Raw genomic sequence first — 22,751 nt, 5'->3', positions numbered from 1 at the left:
CATAGCTCGGTAAGTACTTGTCCGATTAATTTCAAACCTTGAAAAGGCACATCCTCGGGTCCCCAGCAATATACCTGGCAAGTTTAAAGTATATCGGACCCGTGGTTGTCGAGAAACAGCGGTCACAGACAAACATACAAACACACATACACACATACACACATACACACATACACACATACACACAGAGATTAATGGAATTATAGATAGATTTCAATACTTGTACCATTTCAGATAAGAGCTTCCAGGTGTTACTTCTAATTAATCTTATTTCCTACAGAATTTATTTCCGACTTATTCCCTACTGCCTAGAATGTTATAGGCTTTACTTTTCCCCCATAGCTTGGCACAATCCCCATAGCTTGGCTTCCAAGGTGAAGAGAAAATTCTTCCTGAGAAAATGCCCTGCTGAGAGCGGTGAGAAAAGTGGTGCCAGAGTACCCTGGGAAGTAACAGCACTTCCCCCAAGCTTAGTGGCAGTGTTTATCTTGTCCAACAGTCTTGTGTTGTGTCGCATATGTTCGTCTACAGAAGCACACTCTCAGGAAGGAAAAACTGGAAATTTGGAAGGAGGTGGGCTTGCGGGTAGGATGGGAATTAACGGAGGTAGAAGCAAAAATCATGGTTTTGGGGAAGGGATGATCTGAGATGGCGGTGAACTTCAAGGTCTTGAAGACTTGGAGGGAAGAATGAGATTGAATACAATGTGGAAGTTGGTTCCACAGGTGGTAAAAAAGAGAGGAACGAATGAGTGGAGGTAACTCAATAACTGCACACTGCTTTAACCACACTGACAATGTCGTGCTGCGCTCTGCCATCTTGACGAATGTAGCACTGAGACAACTATATAGTTCATAGAACACCTTACCATGCAGTCTTGAGAAAAAGGACATGGGAAGAGTCTTTTAAACTCGTGCTTTGCGTTTCCGAGCATGATCTATGTTCCTGAACCTTGCATAACAGGCATGATGGTAACTAACCATATAAAGCCTATGGGTCAAACTGAACAATCTAGAGTTGACAATGCACTGCTGAGATGCATTTTTCAGTGCCATTGAGGTTTATCCATGCATTTGTGCAATTGCAAACCTGCCAACTCCTCTGGGAGAAAATGACGATTTTGGAACAATCTTTGAGAAAAAGATGCAGCAAATAGCGATGGGTGATGCCATATTTGTCAGAATGCATAATCTCAAACTGTTACGCTGTCCTCAGGGCATGAAACGTTACTGCTGATTCTCATAGTTACTCTGCCATCGGGGCATTAATAGTTTTCCAAGTACTGCTATACGGAAGGTTTTTGAAAGTGCCAAAAAGGCGATGTGTGTTCTACAGTATTCAAGTATATAGTTAAAAATAAAATAAAGATTTTAAAGGTTGTGGAAAATACTTTTTCGGAAGTTTACTGCCGTTGATGCAGCGTCTATTACACCACCTTATTTAACACATTACATTAGGTCTTTGTGCCTGTTGTTTGTGTCCTTTTTGATGTCCTTAAAAACACTAAGTTTCCTGTTTCGAATGATTTTCAATTTTATTTGACTGCCAAACAGGCAGACAGATGATAAAAATCTCACTTCTCTCTGCGCATGCGCTATAAGGCCGAATTCAGAGCCAAAGCACTGTTGGACTCCCGGTTCTTTTTCTGATTTGTGTTCAAAATATAACATTCAATTGAAACGAGATTGTTGCTCGCTCATAAATTGGCGTTTGTCGACGGATAGACAGAAGTTAACTAATTGCTTAACTCCTTTTTTCATGAGTGGGGAAACTATTGTCGGAATCATGAAACTTCACATCCAGTGGCGGGTAGAACTAATGTGTGGATTGCGCTTTGCTTCATTCAAATATCTTTACCTGTTTTGGAGAGAACGAATTGGAAGCATTACTTTTCAAAACACATGTACATACATATACTGTATGTCCTCCAGCAAATGCCCTGCACATTTATTCTTTCAACGCCGTCTTCAGGAGCAGTACCTATTGAATGGGAGGGGATGGGGGGGGGGGGCGGGGGAGGAGCCGAGCATTTATTGGAGGTGGAGGGATGGTGAGGGAGGAGCATTTATTTTTCAACCCCCCCTCGTAGGAGGGGAGCTTATTGGAGGGAGCATCCTGTATGTGTGGTGGTTTTCAATTTTTGCATCTTAAATGAAATTCCATTTTTCTTCACACAATAAAGTCATTTATCGCATTTGCAAACTTATGCATACCAGATTACATGAACTTAATGAAGTATTCGCGATCATACATTGGCTCATCAGTCACTGCACTTTGAACTAGAGGTTCCAGGGAACCTGAACTCAACTGGTCTATATCAATATGGTTAGAATATGCATAATAGAACCACAAACTATATATTTTCAAATATCTTTAAGTGCCAAAAGGCACAAGTTTCATCAAATTTGATCAGTATTTGTGACTTTTAGAGCTTAGACGTCGTCCAAACTGATGTTTATGGGTCAAGTCATGTCATAGGTCACGACGAGGCCATTTTTCAGACATCGTCAAAACCCGTAATATATGTGTTGAGGTTTGTTACATACTGTCTACACACCAAGTTTCAGCCTTCTAGCTACATTAGGAAGCACCAGATTGACAAAAATTGATTTTTCAATATGGCCGCCCTGCCGCGCCCATTTTTGGGTGTGCAACGCCCAAATGCAATCCCAAACTAGTTTATGTCTTAAAGATGCTGCATAACAAGTTTCATCAAATCTTATCAATATTTGTGACTTTTAGAGCGTAGACGTCAAATTGGTTACAGATGACAGACAGACAGACGACAGACGTACGACGGACACTGGGTGTCGAAAAAACTCAGCTGGACATAGTCCAGGTGAGTTAAAAAGCAATTTGACCCAAACAGTCTGCAATCTCACGTACATGATGTAGATAAGCCCTGTGAGGATCTGCACCAAGAGGTCTGAAGACAGTGAGATGCGCGAAAGAGGATTCCGCCAGCGTCGACCCTGCCGAGCAAAGCCACTCACGCACAACCTGCACACCAGGAAGGTGGGGTCACACAATTATGTGCCAGCCTTTAGGGACCAGATGTGGAACCATTTAGAACAATCAGGGACAAGATGAGGAACCATTTGGTTAGATACAGACGAATTAAAGATGGTCAGCATGGATTTACCAAAGGGAGGTCTTGTTTAACAAATCCATTAGAGTTCAATGAAGCAGTTTCTTATTGGGTGGATGAGGGAAAGGCAGTGGATGAAGTATATCTAGACTTTCAAAAGGCATTTGACAAGGTATCATATATGAGGTTGTTAGTTAAGTTGAGGGCTCGTGGAGTGGCTGGTCAGGTAGCTAACTGGATTGGAAACTGGCTTAGTGAATGGAAGCAAAGTGTGGCTGAGAGTGGGAGGATGCAAGTAGTCGGGTACCTCAGCGATCAGTACTAGCACCATTATTATTCTTAATTAACATCACTGATTTGGACAGTGGGGTGAAGAGGAGGCTTTTCAAATTTGCAGATGGCACCAAGCTTGGAGGTAAGTTACATAACAGAGAGAGCGGTGATCAGATTCAGGAAAACATTGAAGCCTGCATAGACTGGGCAAAAGATTGTCGGATACAGTTTAACCTGAACAAATGTAAGGTGCTGGGATGGGTAAGAATAATGAAAATAGAGATTACATGATGCAAGGGGCAGTCTTGGAATGTGTCACACAGGAGAAGGATCTGGTAGTGGTAAAAGATGCGGGGGGTAAACAGACAGGACAATGCCATGCAACTATAGGTAAAACAAAGTGCTTTAGGTTGTATTCATAGGGGGGTTAAATTATAAATAAAAGGTGGTGGTTTTAACACTAAAGGAATTTGGTGAGACCTCATCGAAAATATTATGTGCAGTTTGGTCACCGCATCTCAAGAAGGACATAGCTGTCAGAGATGGTACAGTGTAGGCTTACTAGATTGATTATAGGCCTAGCTTGGGCTACTATATTGATATTCAAGCTATGAAGAGTGGCTGAAGGAGACAGGACTTTATACATTATAAAAGAGGCGGTTACATGGGGATATGATAGAGGTGTTGAAGCTGAAGAAGGGAATAGACAAAATAAGTACAGAAGAGCTCATCAGCACAATAGACTGATAGGATCAGAGGCCTTAGCCAGAAAGTAAAGAAGAGAGTTAAGACGGTAGTAAGGCAACGGGTCTTTCACTCAGAGTAGTTAATGCACTGAATGGTCTCCCTGGAAAGGTAGTAGCAGCAGAAATAGGAGACAAGTTTAAATTGGAATTAGATAGGTACCTAGAAGTATTGGAGATAGAGGGATATAGGGATATTGCTAGGACTGGGTGATTGTGTACATCTATGCTGAGTGTGATATCTGTGAGAGGGTCTTGTCCAGACAGAGTGTTTGGTTGGTGTTGTATATTCTTCACCCTAAAACCACCTTCACCCACCCCAACCCTCCCCCTCCCCAAAAACATAATTGAACAAAAATATTTATACATTTCTTTTCTTCAGCACTTTTGTGATATCCCCAAGCCTGTCACATTGTTGGCAACCCCATTCCTCAATTAAATTAAGTCGTTTTGAAGGATTTATTTAATCTGTTATTGGTGTGGCACAGGCGTGGTGGGACGAATGGCCTCCTCCTATGTCTAAATTCCTTGTTATTTTAACTGTAACTAGAGCTTCCAGGGAAGCAGAACTCAACTGAACTGACTGGTGTGGTAAGAGTCTCACACACCAACTTTGATCAAAATCCATAAATATTTGTGCACGTTAAAGTCTTAACGTCGCTTCGGAGCTGAAAACAATATGGCGGCCTATTGCGGCCATTTTGTGACAGATCGGGTTGGAATGCAATAGCAACCTACCTTGTGTGGTAAGGGTTAAACATTCTAAGTTTGATCAAAATCTGTTAATATTTGTGGACGCTAGAGTGTTAACGTCGTTTCCATGACCAAAAACAAAATGGTCCCCTAGGTCCGCCATTTTTCAATGGACCGGGCTGAAATGTAATACCAACCTGGTCCTTGGGGTAAGGATGCTGCATGTCAAGTTTGATCAGAATCGGTTGATATTTGTGGACGCTGGAGTGTTAACGTCGAAAAGTTAACGGACGACAGACGACGACAGACGCCGGACGCCGGAGGGTTCAGTATGTCACGAACTCAACTGGACAGTAGTCCAGTTGAGTTAAAAATGGCTGTGCCAAAAGCTTTTGACATTCAATAACAATGACAAATGACAAAAAATGACATTCAATAACAATTGCATGGTCACAAGATTTTTTCCCCCCTTATGTAGAGCAGGCAATGGAAAATAAATTCGGAGAAAAAAGAAAACCTTTTCGCTTAAAAGAAAATAATGGTTTAATTTATTGTATCCAATTCACCAATATTCTTACGAAATAGTATTTAAAAAAATAGTGCATGGTACCTCAATGACATGATGCATGCTGCAAATTAATGAGCAAATATTTTAAAATCTACAAACAGATATTGATAAATGAAGGTCATGCAGGGCAATCAATCAAAATGGGGAAAGGGGTGGGGGGAGATAGGAGGTTCAATGACAAGCTCACCGAGAACACATATGGCAGAAAGCCCGATAAGAAGATCTGGGCATGTATGCGATTGCACTGTTGTAGCAGAGCAGGAGGAAACCAAGAACCTCAAACCTGAACAAAATTGCATGTATCATGTGGTGGGAGAAAGACAACTTCGATCGCAGAGTACAACTTTTCCATCCATATATGGCTTTGCACGACACACGACAATCCCCATCAAAGCATTAGCAGCATGCCAAAAATACACGATTGAATTACATGCTTGCAATCAAACAAATACAGTGTGTCAAAACTATAGATCCTCTTTCAGTTCACATGAAAACAAAATGATCCCCTGGAAGCAACGGAAAACATATGTGTGAGGAGGGGGCTGCTTTTGGTTTGAGACTATGAATAGTTTTACTCCAATGGGAAAGTGAGACGGTCATTCATAACAAGGACATTACATATACAGTCACATGAAAAAGTAAGTACACCCCATGTAAAGTTTTGACTTTTTCAACATATTTCAACATACAGCTATTTGATCTTCATTTCAACAATATTGACAGATAAAGGTGATATAATGTAACAAATATCATGAAACATTTACATTTTGTAGTCCATTGTATTATTTAAATAACCATAAATGCAAATTTCGCATGTGGAAAAAGTAAGTACACCCTTGGCTCTAATAGGTGGTATTGCCCCCTTTGGCAGAAACAACCTCAAGTAGGCGTTTCTTATAACTATCTCCCAGTCTCTGACATCGACTGGGAGAAATTTTTGCCAACTCCTCCATGCAGAATTATTTCAGCTGTGTGATGTTTGAGGGGTTTCTTGCATGCACAGCTCGTTTCAAATCCCCCCACAACATCTCGATGGGATTTAGATCCGGGCTTTGACTTGGCCATTCCAGAACCCTCCATTTCTTTCTTTTCAGCCATTCCTTGGTGGATTTACTGGTATATTTAGGGTCATTGTCATGTTGCAAGGTCCACCTTCGGTTGAGCTTCAACTTTCCGACAGATGGCCTCACATTATCCTCAAGCACCCTCTGGTACAATGAATAATTCATCGTGGATTCTATGATGATGAGCTGCCCAGGCCCTGATGCAGCAAAGCTGCCCCAAACCATAATATTTATACCACCATGCTTTACATTTGGTATCAGGTTCTTGTGGTCAAATGCTGTCTTTGGTTTTCGCCAAACATGTCTTCTGGTACTGTGGCCAAATAGCTCTACCTTTCACTCATCTGTCCAGAACACATTGTTCCAGAAGTGCTGGTCTTTGCCCAGGTGTTCATTGGCAAACTTTAGTCTTGCCCTGATGTTCTTTCTGGACAGCAAAGGTTTCCTCCTGGCACACCTCCCATGTAGATCAAATGTGTGCAGCCTCTTTCTAATGGTAGACTCGTGCACTTTGACATCAACAGTGGCAAGAGCTACCTGTAGGTCCCGTGATGACATTCTGGGGTTCTTAGCGACTTCTTTCAGCATCTTGCAGTCTGTTCTCGGGCTGATCTTGCTGGGTTGGCCTGGCCTGAACAAGTTGGCAGTTGTTTGGAATCTTCTCCACTTGTAGATGATCTTCCGGACAGTCGAATGATTCATTTCAAATTGTTTGGAGATCTTTTTAAATCCCTTCCCAGACTCGTAGGCATCGATAACCTTCTTTCTGAAGGCCTCAGAGAGCTCTTTTGATCTAGGCATGGTGACGCCGCACACTTCAACAACAAAGAGCAAACCAAACGAAATGTCTGAGGTTTAAATAAGACAGGTTCCTCCAAGATCCTCTCTAACGATGTTCTCATCATTTGCAACTGAGCTGCTGCACCTGATTCAGATTTTAGATGTTTGAAGTAGTGATAAATGTAGGGGTGTACTTACTTTTTCCACATGCGAAATTTGCATTTATGTTTATTTAAATTATACAATGGACAACAAAATGTAAATGTTTTCATGATATTTGTTTTATTATATCACCTTTATCTATCAATATTGTTGAAACGTCTCTTCAAAGCTGTCCATGCGCGCACGCTTTCGAAGTTAAGTAATTTTTCCACAATTGTGTTTTTGTCGAAACTGTATCTTTCTTTCGGTGTGTGTACCTATTGGTGTGTCTTTAATAGGATTCTCGGTGTTGGTTTTTCATACCTGTGTACAGAATCGTCGGTTAGTTCCTGTCGCTTATTCTGAGGCCTAGTGTCATAGGCCACCGTGTCCGACCTTGGATGAGACTTTGTTTTTGTCTCAGCGGTTCTTCGATTGCGCTGCAATTACTTTCGGTCTCTGTTTTTCCCGGTCTTTTCACCCCATACTTCCTTGTTTAAAATCTCAACTCAAAAAAAAAAAAACCAAAAAAATATTTCCTTCTCTGTTCTTACCCGTTTGTTCGTTCTTATTTGTTCGTTCGTTCTTCGACCACGTTGTTCATGATCACGTTGTTAAAAATGTTTAAACTGTCCCCTGAAGACTATTCTGTCGTATACTATAACACCTTTTTCTTCTTCTTCTATAAAAGGATGCTTTCGACTTGCTCACCAAATCTATTCATTCCAAAAAAAAATTCCATCTCTTACAGTGCCTCTTTCATACATTCCCTAAACTCTCCAGAACTCCACCCATCCTTCAGCGTCCTCAAACGTATTTTTGACTCGAAGGTCTCAAGAAACTCATTTTGCAATAAATGTTCGTTTCCCATTAATCGTACACTTTTCAAAATCCAATCTCACCCCTCCCCTCCAAATCTTCCCCATCACCCCTTCCCTCCAAAAGTTCCCTATCACCCCTTCCCTCCAAAACTTCCCCATCACCCCTCCTCTTCAAAACTTCCCCATCACCCCTCCCCTCCAAATCTACCCCCTTGCCCCTCCCCTCCAAATCTTCCCCATCACCCATCTCTTTCAAATATTCCCCCTTGCCCCTCCCCTCCAAATCTTCCCCATCACCCATCCCTTTCAAATCTTCCCCCTTGCCCCTCCCCTCCAAATCTTCCCCATCACCCCTTCCCTCCAAAACTTCCCCATCACCCCTCCCCTCCAAAACTTCCCCATCACCCCTTCCCTCTAAATCTACCCCCTTGCCCCTCCCCTCCAAATCATCCCCATCACCCATCTCTTTCAAATCTTCCCCCTTGCCCCTCCCCTCCAAATCTTCCCCATCACCCATCCCTTTCAAATCTCCCCCCTTGCCCCTTCCCTCCTGAACTCCCCCCACACCCCTCCCCTCCGAGACTCTCCCTCGCTCCTCCCCTCCTAGACTCCCCTCTCACCCCTCCTCCTCAAAGCAACCTCCCTGCTTCTTCCCCCTTCCAACTGTCACCTTAATCTCCCCCAACCTTCTGCCTCACTCTTCCCCCCTCCTCAAATAACACCTCACTGCACCTCACCCAATCACCATCAAACCTTTTGTCCGCTCCATTCTTCCCTTTCTCCAAGCTATTCTGAAATCTCTGACATACCTTCAACAGCTCTCCCTACCTCTTCCTCCTCTTCCACATCTTACCCTACCGCTCCCCCCCCCCCCCCCTGTTCTGTATCCGATGCTCCCCCTTCCTCTTCTTTAACAGTATGGACCTCAAACATCTGGGGCCTTCGCTCAAACTTGACTGATCTTTCCATACAGGTTGCTTCTGACAAACCAGACGCGATCTGCTTAACAGAAACTTTCCTCCTTCATGATGTCTCTGATTCCTTGGTATCTCTCCCAGGTTACTCCCTCCTCCGGTATGATAGACCTGGGCCTCGTCCTGGAGGTGGGGTTCCTATCTTTATATAAAACTCTCTTCCTCACTCGCCCTGCACTGCCCTCTCTCCACCTCACCGCCAGGAATACCTTTGGCTACGGCTTCCCCTTCGTTCCCACCTTTTGTTCATATGTGTGTTGTACCGTCCACCAAACAGTGATGACTCCATCTACATCTCGCTGTCTGATAATATGGACCAACTTCTATCGACCCATCCCAACTCTCTCTTCCTCATATGTGGTGATTTCAATTGTCACCATGCCAGTTGGCTGGGTGTGGGTACCTCTCTCACCAGCCATGGCTCTTTAGCAAAGGACTTCTGTGACTCACTGGGACTGACACAATCTGTCAATTTCCCGACCCGGATCTCAGTCAACGGAGCATCTTCTCTTCTGGACTTGGTTATGACTAACTTCCATGAAAATGTCTGCTGCTCTTCTTCTGCTCCAATCGGCTCATCTGATCATGTGCTTCTTAAAGTGTACATCTCTCTGACCATTCTCAGAGAGCCTCCTCAGCGTCGAAGACTCTGGCATTTCACTCAGGCCAACTGGCACGGTCTTCAAGCAGCCATCAATCATCTGGACTGGTCTCCCATCTCTACCGCCTCTGACATCAACTCATCCTGGGAATTCTTCCAAAGTAAATTGCTCTCTCTCATGCACAGATTTATCCCATCTCGTCTTCAGTTGTCATACCCTTCCTCCCGTCCATGGTACACGGAATCTTGTGGTGAGGCTATTGCCCAGAAACAACTTGCTTTCGTCTCCTGGAAAGCAAATCCAACGGAAGGAAATCTCATTTCCTTTCACAAAGCCCGAAACAAGTGTGTGTCCACCCTCAGGAGAGCCAGGAAACAATATCTCTCCGTTCTCAGGACCGAACTCTCTTATCTGTCTCCCTCTTCCAAATCCTGGTGGTGTCTGGTCAAATCTGTTTCTGGTGTTTGTTCCCCCTCCATCCCCTCCCTCACCTCAAACGGCCACACGGCTGACTCCGCACGTGAAAAAGCTGAATGCCTCAAGTCTGTGTTTGCCTCTAAATCTTGTCCCAAACCCATACCTCTCTGTACCCACCGTACCCAGTCGTACCCAGCTGCTCCTGGACTGTGTCCTTTCCTCCTGGCAAGGTGGAAACGTTTCTGTCAACCCTCGACTCTGATTCTGCAACTGGACCTGACGGCATCAGCCCACGGGTCCTAAAATCCTGTTCTTCCGCTCTTTCACTCCCTCTCTCTGTTCTCTTCACCCTCTCTTTTGCTCAAGGTCATCTGCCATCTGCTTGGAAATCTGCCAACATCACCGCTTTGCACAAAAAAGGTGCAAAAACAGATCCCAGCAACTACAGACCAATCAGCCTTCTCCCAATTATCAGCAAAGTCATGGAATCCATCATTGCTTCAGATATGAAATCTTTCTTCTTCTCCAATGGCTTGATCTCTGATCATCAATTTGGTTTCAGACCTGGTCACTCTACTCTGGACATGCTGCTTCTGCTTTCTCAACGATGGATGGAGGTCTTCAATGCCAAACAGGAAATTAGAGCTGTCTCCCTTGACATATCACGTGCCTTCGATACGGTCTGGCACCCCGCTCTGCTCACCAAACTCTCCTCTTTTTGTATCCATGGAAATCTCCACGCATGGCTGGCGGACTTCCTCTCTAGTCGTAGTCAACGTGTGGCCCTGAATGGGGTTCTCTCATCTCCTCTTCCTGTTCAGGCTGGAGTTCCCCAAGGCAGTGTTCTGGGCCCTGTGCTTTTTCTGGTCTTCATCAATGATCTCTCTGACTCTCTTGAAAATCCTCTTTATCTCTTTGCTGATGACTCTACTCTCTGTCGCTCCATTCTTCATCCCTCAGATCGGCAGTCTGCAGCCTCCTCACTCTGCAGACCTGGACAAAATCAAAGACTGGGCAAACAAGTGGAACATGTCTTTCAATCCTGACAAATCTCACACTCTCACGATGTCTCTCCGAAAAGACCGACTGGACAAACCCTCCCATCCACTTTCTGAATAATCCTCTCCAAGAAGTTCTGTCACTCAAGCTTTTGGGTCTCACTATCTGCCACGATCTTTCCTGGGAAAACCACATTTCAAATCTGGCCTCCAAAGCCAATCGCCGACTGGGCATCCTCCGTCGTGCAAAGTCCTTCCTTGGCACACCTGAGCTCCTCACCACATACAAGGCTTTCATCCGCAGCTCAATGGAATACTGCTCTCCCCTCTGGGCTGTTGCTCCTGCCTCACACCCAGCTCGTCTTCACGCTGTTGAAACCAAAGCGTTCAGAATCATTGGAATCTCCCGCGATGAAGCTAACTCCAAGGGCCTCTCACTCACTCACCGCAGGCAGGTTGGTGGTCTTTCCGTCTTCTACCGACTCCTCTCTGGCCTTGCCCCCCCAGCTCTCTCTGGGCTCTGTCCCACAAATATTCCTACAGGTCGCACAAGATCTGCCTGCAACCCTCTTATGGTTAAACTGCCAAAATCAAGACTCTCTGCTCACCTTCACTCCTTCATTCCTCTTTTCTCCCGCCTCTGGAACAAACTCCCTCACTCTCTTCAATCCCACTCCACCCTCCAGGTCTTTAAAACAGCTATTCACCACCATCTCTTATCTTCCCCCATCCAAAACCTTGATCTTTTCTACCCCCACTAATTTCACCCCAATTCCACTTTTTGAAATACCAAACCTCACCTTTTCCACCTCACCACCATCTCTTATCTTCCCCCATCCAAAACCTTGATCTTTTCTACCCCCACTAATTTCACCCCAATTCCACTTTTTGAAATACCAACTTCTGTCCTGGAAGTCCTTGGTGTCCCTGTGTTTTAAACTTCTCCCACCCTCCCCCCCTTCCCATGCCTCCTCCCCCCAAGCCCTCTCCCTCCCATACATCTCCCTGCTCTCAAATGTTGTTTGTGTGCTTCCCCTTCTCTTCCCATCTTGTCTACCGCTCCCTCTTTTTATATATTTTGTTTGTCTGGTTGATTTGTTTGTGAAGTAAATGTTAGCTCTTTCACGAACCTCGATTCAGTATACAAAAAAAACAAAAAAAACCAACATCAAATTTTTTGAAATACCAACTTCTGTGCTGGAAGTTGGTATTTCAAAAAGTGGAATTGGGGTGAAATTAGCGGGGGTAGAAAAGATCAAGATCAAGGTTTCAAGCGGAAGACAAGTATGTTGAAATATGTTGAAAAAGTCAAAACTTTACATGGGGTGCACTTACTTTTTCACCTGACTGTAGATACAACAAGAAGACGTCATGCAGAGCACAATACTTGCAAAATCCATGCCAACCCCCCCCCCCCCCCGTCGAAATTGTTTTCGCAATTGATCCAGCAAATTGTCCATTTCATCAAGATTGATAATCTTGATCAAAGCTTGGGTCAATAGGATGAAAAGTGACGATTTTTAGATGAAAATTGATGATTGTAGAAGTTTGACCTATAGTTGACATTTGACCTTTTGACCTCAAAAATAGTTGGTTTCCCAATTCAGTGAGGCACTATGCAAATGCTGTTAAATGTTCAAGTCAATCGGATTAAAAATGGCGATTTTAGAAATTTGACCTCCAAATGACCTTTGACCTCAAAATCAATAGCCTTCTCAAATGTGACGACCTCTACAACTTGAAGTTTCACGACGATCGGTTTAGAATTGTGACCTCTAGGCCGGTGACAATCAAACAAACAGACAGACACAATAACAAACGCAACCGACCAATACACTCCAAAATTCTTCGATTTTGCAAGTAAGAAGAGGTAAACCCAAACTGTACAAATGTCACAGGGGTCAACCCCTGTGATGGACAGTGCAATTTCTACCTTAGGCTTCATCACCAAGAAGTTAAGGTTTCTTTTTTCTAAAATAGCAAGGTTGAACTTGAAATTGCAAGGTTGAGAGAGTGTGGTAACAGGGCAATGTGGAAAAAAAGACCTCAAAAAAGTTTAAGGACATTGGCATTACATGCACTACATGGAAAAGCTGTGGTGTGTGCCTAGCACAAGCATGATAAGCTAAATTTCCTTTCAACCACCAACAGTGTTTAATGCAAGATGAAACAAAATAAACAAATAAGATCTCTTTTTTTTGACAGAAATCAAATAGTATACAGAAAACTTCTTAAGTGCAAGAAAACTTCAGAGTAAAACTAGTAGAAAAAAAACCCCCATTAGGCAGCACTGCAAAATGAACAGAAAAAGTCACCTGTTCTGGGCAGTGAAAACTTCACATTGAGAAAGGGGTCCAACATAGGCCACCCGCGCAGCACGTCCCAATATAGTGGACTCGACAATGGCCAATGAGCCCATGGTCCCAGGCTGCATGCGATGCAACATGATCTTTACATATCAGCTTTTCTGAACACCGATTCCTTCCAATGACCTTGTAAATTATGTAATAGTACATTGATGTATGTCATCATCAGAAACAATAACAACTGACAATGAGATCATAATGATCAAGAAAAGGTTGTCTCATGTTTAACGCACTTGGAAAACCATTGAAGCCTCTTTAAAAGATTCCATCCCAGGTTTCATTGGGGGGGAAACAAACCAAACCACTATTGACAATTCAGCATTTTTATTATTTTAATTCTGGCGAAATGATACAAGATAACTTCCTGAAGTATGTCATCCTTTTGTATGTGCCACCTGACATTCCCCATTGTGAAATTGGATTTTGTAAAAATCACATATCCAAGGAGAAAAAGCATCTCCTTGGATTAACATTTGGAGTGAAGTGATTAATACAAATTCAAGCACTAATTTCACATGACAGATGGTATTGTTTGATTGGTTTATTTTATTTTCCAAAAGTTACATTTACTAGCAAAGAATTGGCCCAGCATATATAAATCGATTACTAAAGGCAGTTGTTGAATGGGCTCTCAGAAGGAAGCTTGTGCTGAACAAATAGTTAAAGCATTCAAGGGAATGCAACAACAACAGGCATTTTAAGGCCATTTTCCCTGCTAGAGCGGGGGTTAGCCTTGCGGTCCCCATGACAATCTTCTCCATTTTGCCCTATTTTCTGCATCTCCCCTTGTTAACCCCCTTGCCCGCATTTCTTCTTCCACCATCTTTAGCCAAGTCTTTCTCGGTCTTCCCCGTCCTCTACTTCCTTCTACATTCATTTCCATCACTCTTCTCAACCAGTCACTTTCATCCTTCCTCAGCACATGACCAAACCATCTCAACCTGTTCCTCTTCACAGCATCAATCACAGGCTCTATTCCCATCATCTTTCGCAATTCATCATTTGTCTTCCTCTCTCTCAACGATACTCCATACATCCACCGAACCATTCGCATTTCCACCCTTTCCAGCCTTCGTTGCTACTCTATGTCCATTACCCATGTCTCGCTCCCATAAATCATAACACTTCTCACACATGCAGCATACACCTTTCCCCTCAGCTTCAATGACACTCCCCTCCTCGTCAGCACGCCACTCAGTTCCTGAAACTTCTTCCATGCACATCTCACTCTAGCAACCGTTGCCGAGTCTGATCCACCTTCTCCATTCAGCATGTCTCCTAGGTAACAAAATGTTTTCACACCTTCCAGCTTCACGCCATCTCCAAGATCCAACTCAACATTTCCTCCATCTGCAGCTCCCTCTGTGCACACCTTACACTTGAATGTAGCTGCCACACTGGCTAATGACCCTCTCAAACCACTACATTTTTGATGAACCCACTCAGCGCACATTGTACATTGAATGGAGTTCACTCCGACACCCTTCCTGCACACAGCACATGGCCACTTCCCATTTCTTTCCACCTCACCACAAGCTTTATCACTTGCCATCACCTTCGTCTTTCCGATATTCACCTTCAGACCTTTTGTCTCCATACATTCCTTCCACCTGTTCATCTTCTCCTTCAGTCCATCCATACTTTCTGCAATCAACACCAGATCATCTGCATATAACAACTCCCACGGTAAACCCTCCTTTACGTTCCGAGCCAGCACTTCCATTCAAGGGAACGTATAAATAAAATTAAGAACTATTGTGGAGACCAACTTGGGATGCATTGAAATGTTCGAAGTCAATGTAGGATTACACTAGGGATCCATTTTAAGTCCTCTACAGTTTAGAATAGCGATTTAAGAATTGACAAAGAATGAAAGGTTGCGATTCCCATGCGAGTTACTGTAAGGTAATGACTTTGTATTGATTGCTTTAAGTGAAAACGAAGCAAAAGAGAATTAATTGCAATAGAGGTGAAAGGTTTATGCATCAATATTAATAAAACAATAGTTATGGCGAGTGGTGAAGGAAAAGGAAAGAAAGTGGACAATGGCCTTGTTCAATATGCAAAGAAAGAGTTGGATGGAATTCAATTCATTGAAGGCAGTGTCACAAGATATGTGGTATCACAGGAAATTTTGAAACAAAAGCTGGGATTTTTTTATGTAAAAGTCATGAGGATAAATCATTTCAAGAAAAAGACAAGAACAAAAAACGAATGCTATTGAGCTCAGAATATAATTTAGAAAAGGTCAATAGTTTGGTCAACCCAATAGTTACCTTGGAGATAGGCATCACAAGGAGCAGAATTAGTCATTAGATGAATTATAAAGTCAGCCTGGAATAAGTGGAGACAACTAGGTGGTATCATGAAGCACATAAACATTCTATTATCTGTAAAAGTTCGAGTTTATAAAGCCTGCATCAGACCAGTGTTGATGTATGGAAGCAAAACATGGGCACTGTGGATAGAAGATATACAAATAATGGAAATAACAGAGATGAGAATGATGTGATGGATGAATGGATGGTCTTTGGAAGAAAGAATTCCAAGCTTGGAAATCATCAACAAGAGATTAAAAATCAATGTCAATGAAGAAGAACTGAGGAGGAGAAGACCTGAGGAGGAGAAGAAGACGATGGAGCTGTAAAGAAAGCAAAGAAAGCTAGTGGTGGAAAGAAGAAAGCCAAGTCGACGTCCTAAAAAGACAGATTGAAATTGTTAAGAAGCATATTGAATGTTCCAGACAATGGATAGATCCTTAGGAGGAATGCCATCATTCAACAAACCCCCTGCACAAAGTGGAATATGGTCATAAAACTATTGCCGTAATCGTCGAAAAGCGAGCATAAAAGAGGTGGCAACTGATTATTTCAAGTTCCAAAAATACGTTTCACACATTTGAGGAGACAATTCCAACCTTACCTCATGGAATATTGAGGGCTTGGAAAGAGAAGGAATGATGAAGGACAGAATCTTGCTACATCCATCCTTTTCCACAATTTGCTGCAAAAACAAGAAAACAAAAGCCAAATCAATCCGAGTCATTAATAAGAGTAATTCACTGTAGCAAAAGTCTATTCCATAGTTAACACGTGGGAAATTTGTTCGTTACATGTAAACTAGACACACATGTCAAAAATATTTTGAAAAAAGTCACTCAGCAACAAAACAATCAATCGAGTGCATGCTCCCCATAGGTTTGTTCATGGTAGTTTTAAGGAATAAAGACAGACACAAGGGAAAGCAAAACTTCGTCCCTACCACTGCAACTCTGATACATTGTATTTTGTAATACGGCACATGTTGAGAAAATCAGCCTAGCACCAAAGCATCCAATCCGAGCCTGCTTTTCCCGACAAATTGAAGACAACTTCTAAACACAAGTAATGTTTCCAACAGAAAAGACGTCGAAACAAACGTCATCCAAACAAACCAAATGACATTACTTCGACAGATGGCAAAAATAAAGTACAATTACCTCTAGAAAACGTTAATGACACCATTTCTGACAAACATCAGCAGAAAGCAGTGTCTGTAATCACAGGCTTCAGTTGCCTCATATTATATTGGTACTGAACGATGGTGCCATTGCAACATTAGACATCATGCCATGTAACATATAAAATTGCATTGGAAGGAAGATTAAACTGGAGGTCATAGAACACCTTACCCCATGCAGTCTTAAGAAAATGGACACGGACCTTTAGTGGAAACAGTTTATTGGAAGAAGAAGAAGATCGAAATCATCACGCCCTGAGAGAGCAGATAGCAAATTCGATTGGTCGAGACGGCGTACGATTTTGCAAAGGACTCCTAAACTGAAGATTTTTGGAAGTGCAAACAAGGCGATTTACGTTTTAGTGTTCAAATATTGAATTAAATTGAAACGAAAACGGCACTCGTAGGGTGCATAGTCTCGCCTCACACACTCATTCTGAACCTGAAGCAAGCACTCCAACAAAACGGTCGATAAGGAACATCTGGCTTGGCAAGTGATCAGCGATTCATACTTACGAAAATCAGGAATTTGATGACGAGCGCTTGGAGTTCACTCGCCTAGTCGTTGCTTTAATCATTGTAATCTTCCCAATTATTTTGTCTTCATAACGCAGACATTTCCCCACGGAGTACCCAGTCTCGGCTGCGGAAGTCTTCACGTCGATCCTGCTGGTTAATTCGTTGCGAGAGGGAAAATAATCGCACAAGGCTTGAAACTATATGAATCTACATTACCCGCAAAAGTGTTTCCATCACTAATTTTGTCTTCAATAGTTTCTTCAAAATCCCACTGATCCGTTTCAACATACTGAGAACCTTCAGAGTCGCTAATGATGGAAAAATCAGTATCAGAATACGAGCTTGGAATGCACGGTTCTCTATGTAAATCCGCCATTTGGATCAAAGTAAGTTCATGATATGACATCACTGGCAAAATCGAAAATCGATATTCTCAGGCTATCCGACACTTTTTGATTGGCAAAACAAATTTCAAAAAAAACTACCCTTCAAATTAGACCGTGATTAATGATGTTAAGTGGTTTTCAAAAAAAAAAAAAAAATTGCATTTGGGTTCCCCTTTAAAAGCAGCAGCCCATTAACGTGAATGACGCAGCTCACAGTCTTTTCCACTAATCGATCACGTCTGCCTGTGTACCTTCTACTTTGTGTATAACTACATTCAACACAACAACGTATCTTCTTTCTGTTCCACAAGCCTCAATTATGTAAATAAAAAAGTTATGAAAAAAAAGCTTTAAATCACTTGTTCTGGCTTTCATAATGTGGTAGAATAATTGAATGTCCTCCACTTTTGTGGTTTAATATGAAGCATTTATTACCGGTGAGATATAGATTGACTTTAATACGAGCAAAGATACAAGGATACTCAAAATCAATAAGCAATTACAGGACAAGGAAGTTAGCCAGCATATATATATCCCTCCCCGTTCCTCTGTGAAAAGCTCTTCAAATACATTTCACCGAGAAGCGGCACAATAGGGATTGTAGGGTTGGGAGGGTAGAAGGAGGCTGAGAAGCCTTGAGATAGGGTGGGTGGGTGGTACGTGTGCAGCCACCCGGCTGCTGGTTGCATCATTTTTCTGTGGGCGTGTCTGCGATGCAATGCCTCTCTATAACCAGTTATCTGGTACTCATTTTGCCGACCTCGGAAGGATGACAGGCTGAGTCAACCCCACCTGGCGTTAATTGAGATAGGGTATGTTTTGTAGAAATGTCTGATCTGCCTTGCCTCACCACAGCCGAGGCAGTGCTGTTATGGGTAGAGAAAGATATATTGGCACAGGGAGGCTTTGAAGTGAGTGAACCAGTGTAAACTATGCATCTTTATTTACTTTTCTTCGTCCATGATGAAAAGGAGTTGTCTGAGCTTATGTCCTCGCTTGGTCTCCAGTTTCCATACGACTGGCGCTATATATTTAATTGTGAAACTATAACTGCTGACGTAAATTAATTTTTTTATTCAAGTTTAAATAAAGAATATAAGTGTGCTCAATGTATGTGCATAATACCGATACATCTTAATGATTATAAGATTATATAGATTATCATGACATTCACTGATTTTTTAAAATAAATTCCCCCGATCCTGAAATGAAGAAACCCAAAACACACATACAGGAATATGTATTACCCTTCATTCGAAGCATATATGAAAGATCATGTGTAAAATCGTTTTTTATAACAAAGTTACGGTGAAACAAACAATCATGCCAGGCAATGGGATGGGGGAAAAAAATAGAAAAATTCCCCCGATCCTGAAAGAAAAAGAAAAAACACACACATACAGGAGTATGTATTACCCTTTCTTTGAAGCATAAATGAAAGATCTTGGGTAAAAACGTTTTCATAACAAAGTTATAGAGACACAAAAATCAGCATAGCCTGAGGCCATAAACGACCCACGATTGCATCATTGGGGTTATCTTGAGAAATTGTATCCTATGGTTGAGAAAACCACATCTGGTTCCCTCTATGAACAGGCAGGTGGCCACTGGGGTGCAGGGAAGGGGGAGGACCCATCCCACGCAGCCTGCCTCATAGAAACGTTGGCATTCCCCAAAATGACCCCTCAAGATGGCCCCACATACAGTCAAGTCTGATAATCCATGGATTTCATAATTTTAATTAAATTTAACCATGACAATAATCAAACAAAAACTGTGCAGCCAGTTATTTAATCCAATATATTCCGAAGATTCTCACCAGTTAAATCACTAAGTCCTGTCTCTCATTTGCCATCTAAACCAAAAGCTGAAAAAAATTGCAATTATACAACAAAATTAAAATGCACAAGATCATTATATGCAAATGTGTTGGGAGATGCCACAGCATTACCAGGTTGTAGAGGGCCAATAGAAGAGCTTCAAGACAGCCACTACTCTGCAGACGGTGGTCCTGGCACAACCCAATAGTCAGATAGCGAAAAATCAGTGCAGGAAGAAATTGCAGAGTAAATCGGCTGAGAAAGACGTCCCCACTCCTTGCAAACTCGCAAAGCTGATGGCACACAGGCTCAAGGAGCTGTGGCAGAGATAAAGGGTGAATAAATACCGACATAACACTTGGCACTACCACAGAGTAACAAACAGTGCATCTATACTATAAAAGAGAATTTGTATATTTCCTTTTCTGGTATCTCTACTACCAAAGGTGGAGGGAGGTTATGTTTTCACTCCTGTCTGTTTGGCTGTCCGTTTGTCTGTCCGTTTGTCTGTGAACAAAATATCTCACAACATTATGGATGGATTCGGACGAAATTTTAGTCAGGTTCACTATGTTTTTTCGTTCAAAAATTTTGGAGATTAGCAAAACTATACATTTTTGGAATATTCAGAGCATGAGGAATCCAAAAATTAATATTGGCATTTGCGTAGACTTGGCATATTGGCATATTGGCATATAGAATTGGCATATTGGCATTATACCCTGGTGTTGGGCTAGCGGCTAGGGTGCCGGCTTTAGGATCCTAGGATCCTGGGTTCGAATCCCGGTCAATCGCTGAATTAACGCCAGGGGGGTTGACTCAGCCTGTCATCCTTCCGAGGTCGGCAAATTGAGTACCAGTTCACTGGTAATTCCCTGCTTGTCGTTAAAGGCGGCAAAAAGGGTTGGCGTCAGGAAGGGCATCCGGCCGTAAAACATTGCTTCAAAAAGGGGACCGAAAAACAACAACAACCACAGTTCCCGAAAAAGGCCAACCCCCGCTTGCGGGGAAAAATGGCCTCTAAAAGGTGGTTTTTTTTTTTTCCCAGAATATATATATATGCTTAACGTCAATTCATTCATTCATTCATTCATTCATTCATATATTCAGGTGGGGTAGTGATATGTAGAGCAAGCTAGATCTGTGTCGGTAACGTACTTCGTCTGTCGCGGTAAGGAATCCACCTGTAATAAGTTTCATGTGTAGGCGTTTTGTCAGTTAAGAGTATATCTGTGAGTATACCAGGATGTTCGAGTGATAAGTAGAGTTAGGGATTAAAAGAGTAGTGCCCCTGTGTGTCTCATCTGGTAGTCAAACCGTTGTCCCTTTTGGCACTGCACCCATTTAGACACTTAAGTAGGATCTTTATTGCAACATTAAATTCCCTTCCCTGACAATGACTTCAGAAGGAACAGGCAAAGAAACCAGGCCAGGACACCGCCGATGATGGCCGCCGCCGCTACAACTCTGGCGGCCTAGGAACATCGAGCAGCACGAGCTATTACCATGCTACGGGCCTGTGATTGGTCAGCGCGCTAGGCGGACTAAGGAACGGAAACGGTTCCGTTGAACTTGGGGACGACTAAGAAGAAGACCTTTGTTGGTCGAAAGCTTGTCGAAAATTAAAGATCGACGTCCTGAAGCTACGTCCACGTCTGATTTAATCTCCCGATTATTTATTTAATGCAAATGAGACGCCCTGCTCGTACTGTGGAGTTTCTACTATTTCTCACAGTTATATATATATATATAATTATTATATATATATATATATATATATATATATATATATATATATATATATATATATATATATATATATACATACATACATACATACATACATACATACATACATACATACATACATACATACATATATATATATATACACACATATATATATATATATATATATATATATATATATATATACACACATACAACATTAAGTCTTTCCACCGACTCCCAACAACCAAAACGTCAACAGAAATCACCTCACTCTGTGGTTCTCCAATAACCTTGTATATTGCAGATGCCAAAGCAGTCTTGTTATGAACTGTCAAGGCATACTCGGGGATAGAGGACTCTGGTAAAGTCTGTGAAAAAAGAAGAACAGGTTATGCCTATTTAAAGACACCACAAAGCACTGGTACTTTGTGCATCAATGAAACATACATACAAAACAAGTAGCCAGATCATTCTGCAGTTCATATCAGAAATGTGACAAGTGTCATAAATACACAACCAACACGAGGCACTTTGCACAGTAGGTCATGGTACTTGGCAAATACCAGCCCCTGAGCACAATGTCAAGTAAAACAAACAAGATGGTTTTTTGGTTGAAACTGATCACAAATAAATCTATCTATAATTCCAGTAATCTCTGTACGTTTGTACGTCTGTACGTCTGTACGTCTGTTTGTCTGTGACCGCTGTTTCTCGACAACCACGGGTCCGATATACTTTTAACTTGCCAGGTATATTGCTGGGGACCCGAGGATGTGCCTTTTCAAGGTTTCATATTAATCGGACAATTACTTACCGAGCTATGTCCAAAAAACGATTCAACCAATCAGAGAGCAGCGAACTATCGCGTGTGCCGAACGTGGCGGACACACTCTGCCTCGGATGGCACATTTGAGAGCGTATTCATTTATTTCACGTTTGCAAACTATGTTGGCGTTAAACTATGTTTTAAAACTAATAAAAACGAATTTGCGATTCATTCGCTTTCCTGCGCGTTTGTGCACGCGATGGCGATTTCTTTACCAAACTCCGGAAGCCGTTCGCTTTGGACAGAACCATTTCATGTAAATAGAGGGGGGGGGATTGTCACCACTCGCAAGCCGTTCGCTTTGGACCAAACCATTTCATGTAAATAGAGGGGGGGGATATAATTTTAGATATATATATAGTACGGGCATGCCCTAGTAATTACAATGCACATTGCACAGCCATGAGAAAAAAAGGACATGGGCTGGGTCTGCAAGCGGCAAA

General features: G+C 42.3%; 1 protein-coding gene across 2 annotated transcripts in view; it reads right to left on the bottom strand.

Annotated features, from left to right (window-relative positions):
• LOC137434238 (hyccin) overlaps positions 1 to 22,751 on the bottom strand; it is a 42,126-nt gene that overhangs the window by 3,999 nt on the left and 15,376 nt on the right. For both annotated transcript variants that reach the window (XM_068127055.2, XM_078785329.1), the window contains exons 3-8: positions 21,749 to 21,850; positions 19,883 to 20,068; positions 16,451 to 16,531; positions 13,478 to 13,590; positions 5,553 to 5,648; positions 2,887 to 3,000 (exon numbers count right to left, since the gene is read on the bottom strand). In XM_068127055.2, the coding sequence (XP_067983156.1) occupies positions 2,887 to 3,000; positions 5,553 to 5,648; positions 13,478 to 13,590; positions 16,451 to 16,531; positions 19,883 to 20,068; positions 21,749 to 21,850 (692 nt within the window). The remainder of the gene's footprint in view (positions 1 to 2,886; positions 3,001 to 5,552; positions 5,649 to 13,477; positions 13,591 to 16,450; positions 16,532 to 19,882; positions 20,069 to 21,748; positions 21,851 to 22,751) is intronic.

The sequence above is a fragment of the Myxine glutinosa genome, chromosome 10, assembly GCF_964187855.1.
Source record: "Myxine glutinosa chromosome 10, kmMyxGlut1.1, whole genome shotgun sequence".
Taxonomy (NCBI): Eukaryota; Metazoa; Chordata; class Myxini; order Myxiniformes; family Myxinidae; genus Myxine; species Myxine glutinosa.
Note: the sequence above shows the minus strand (reverse complement) of the source record. Positions and strands in the feature narration are given on the sequence as shown.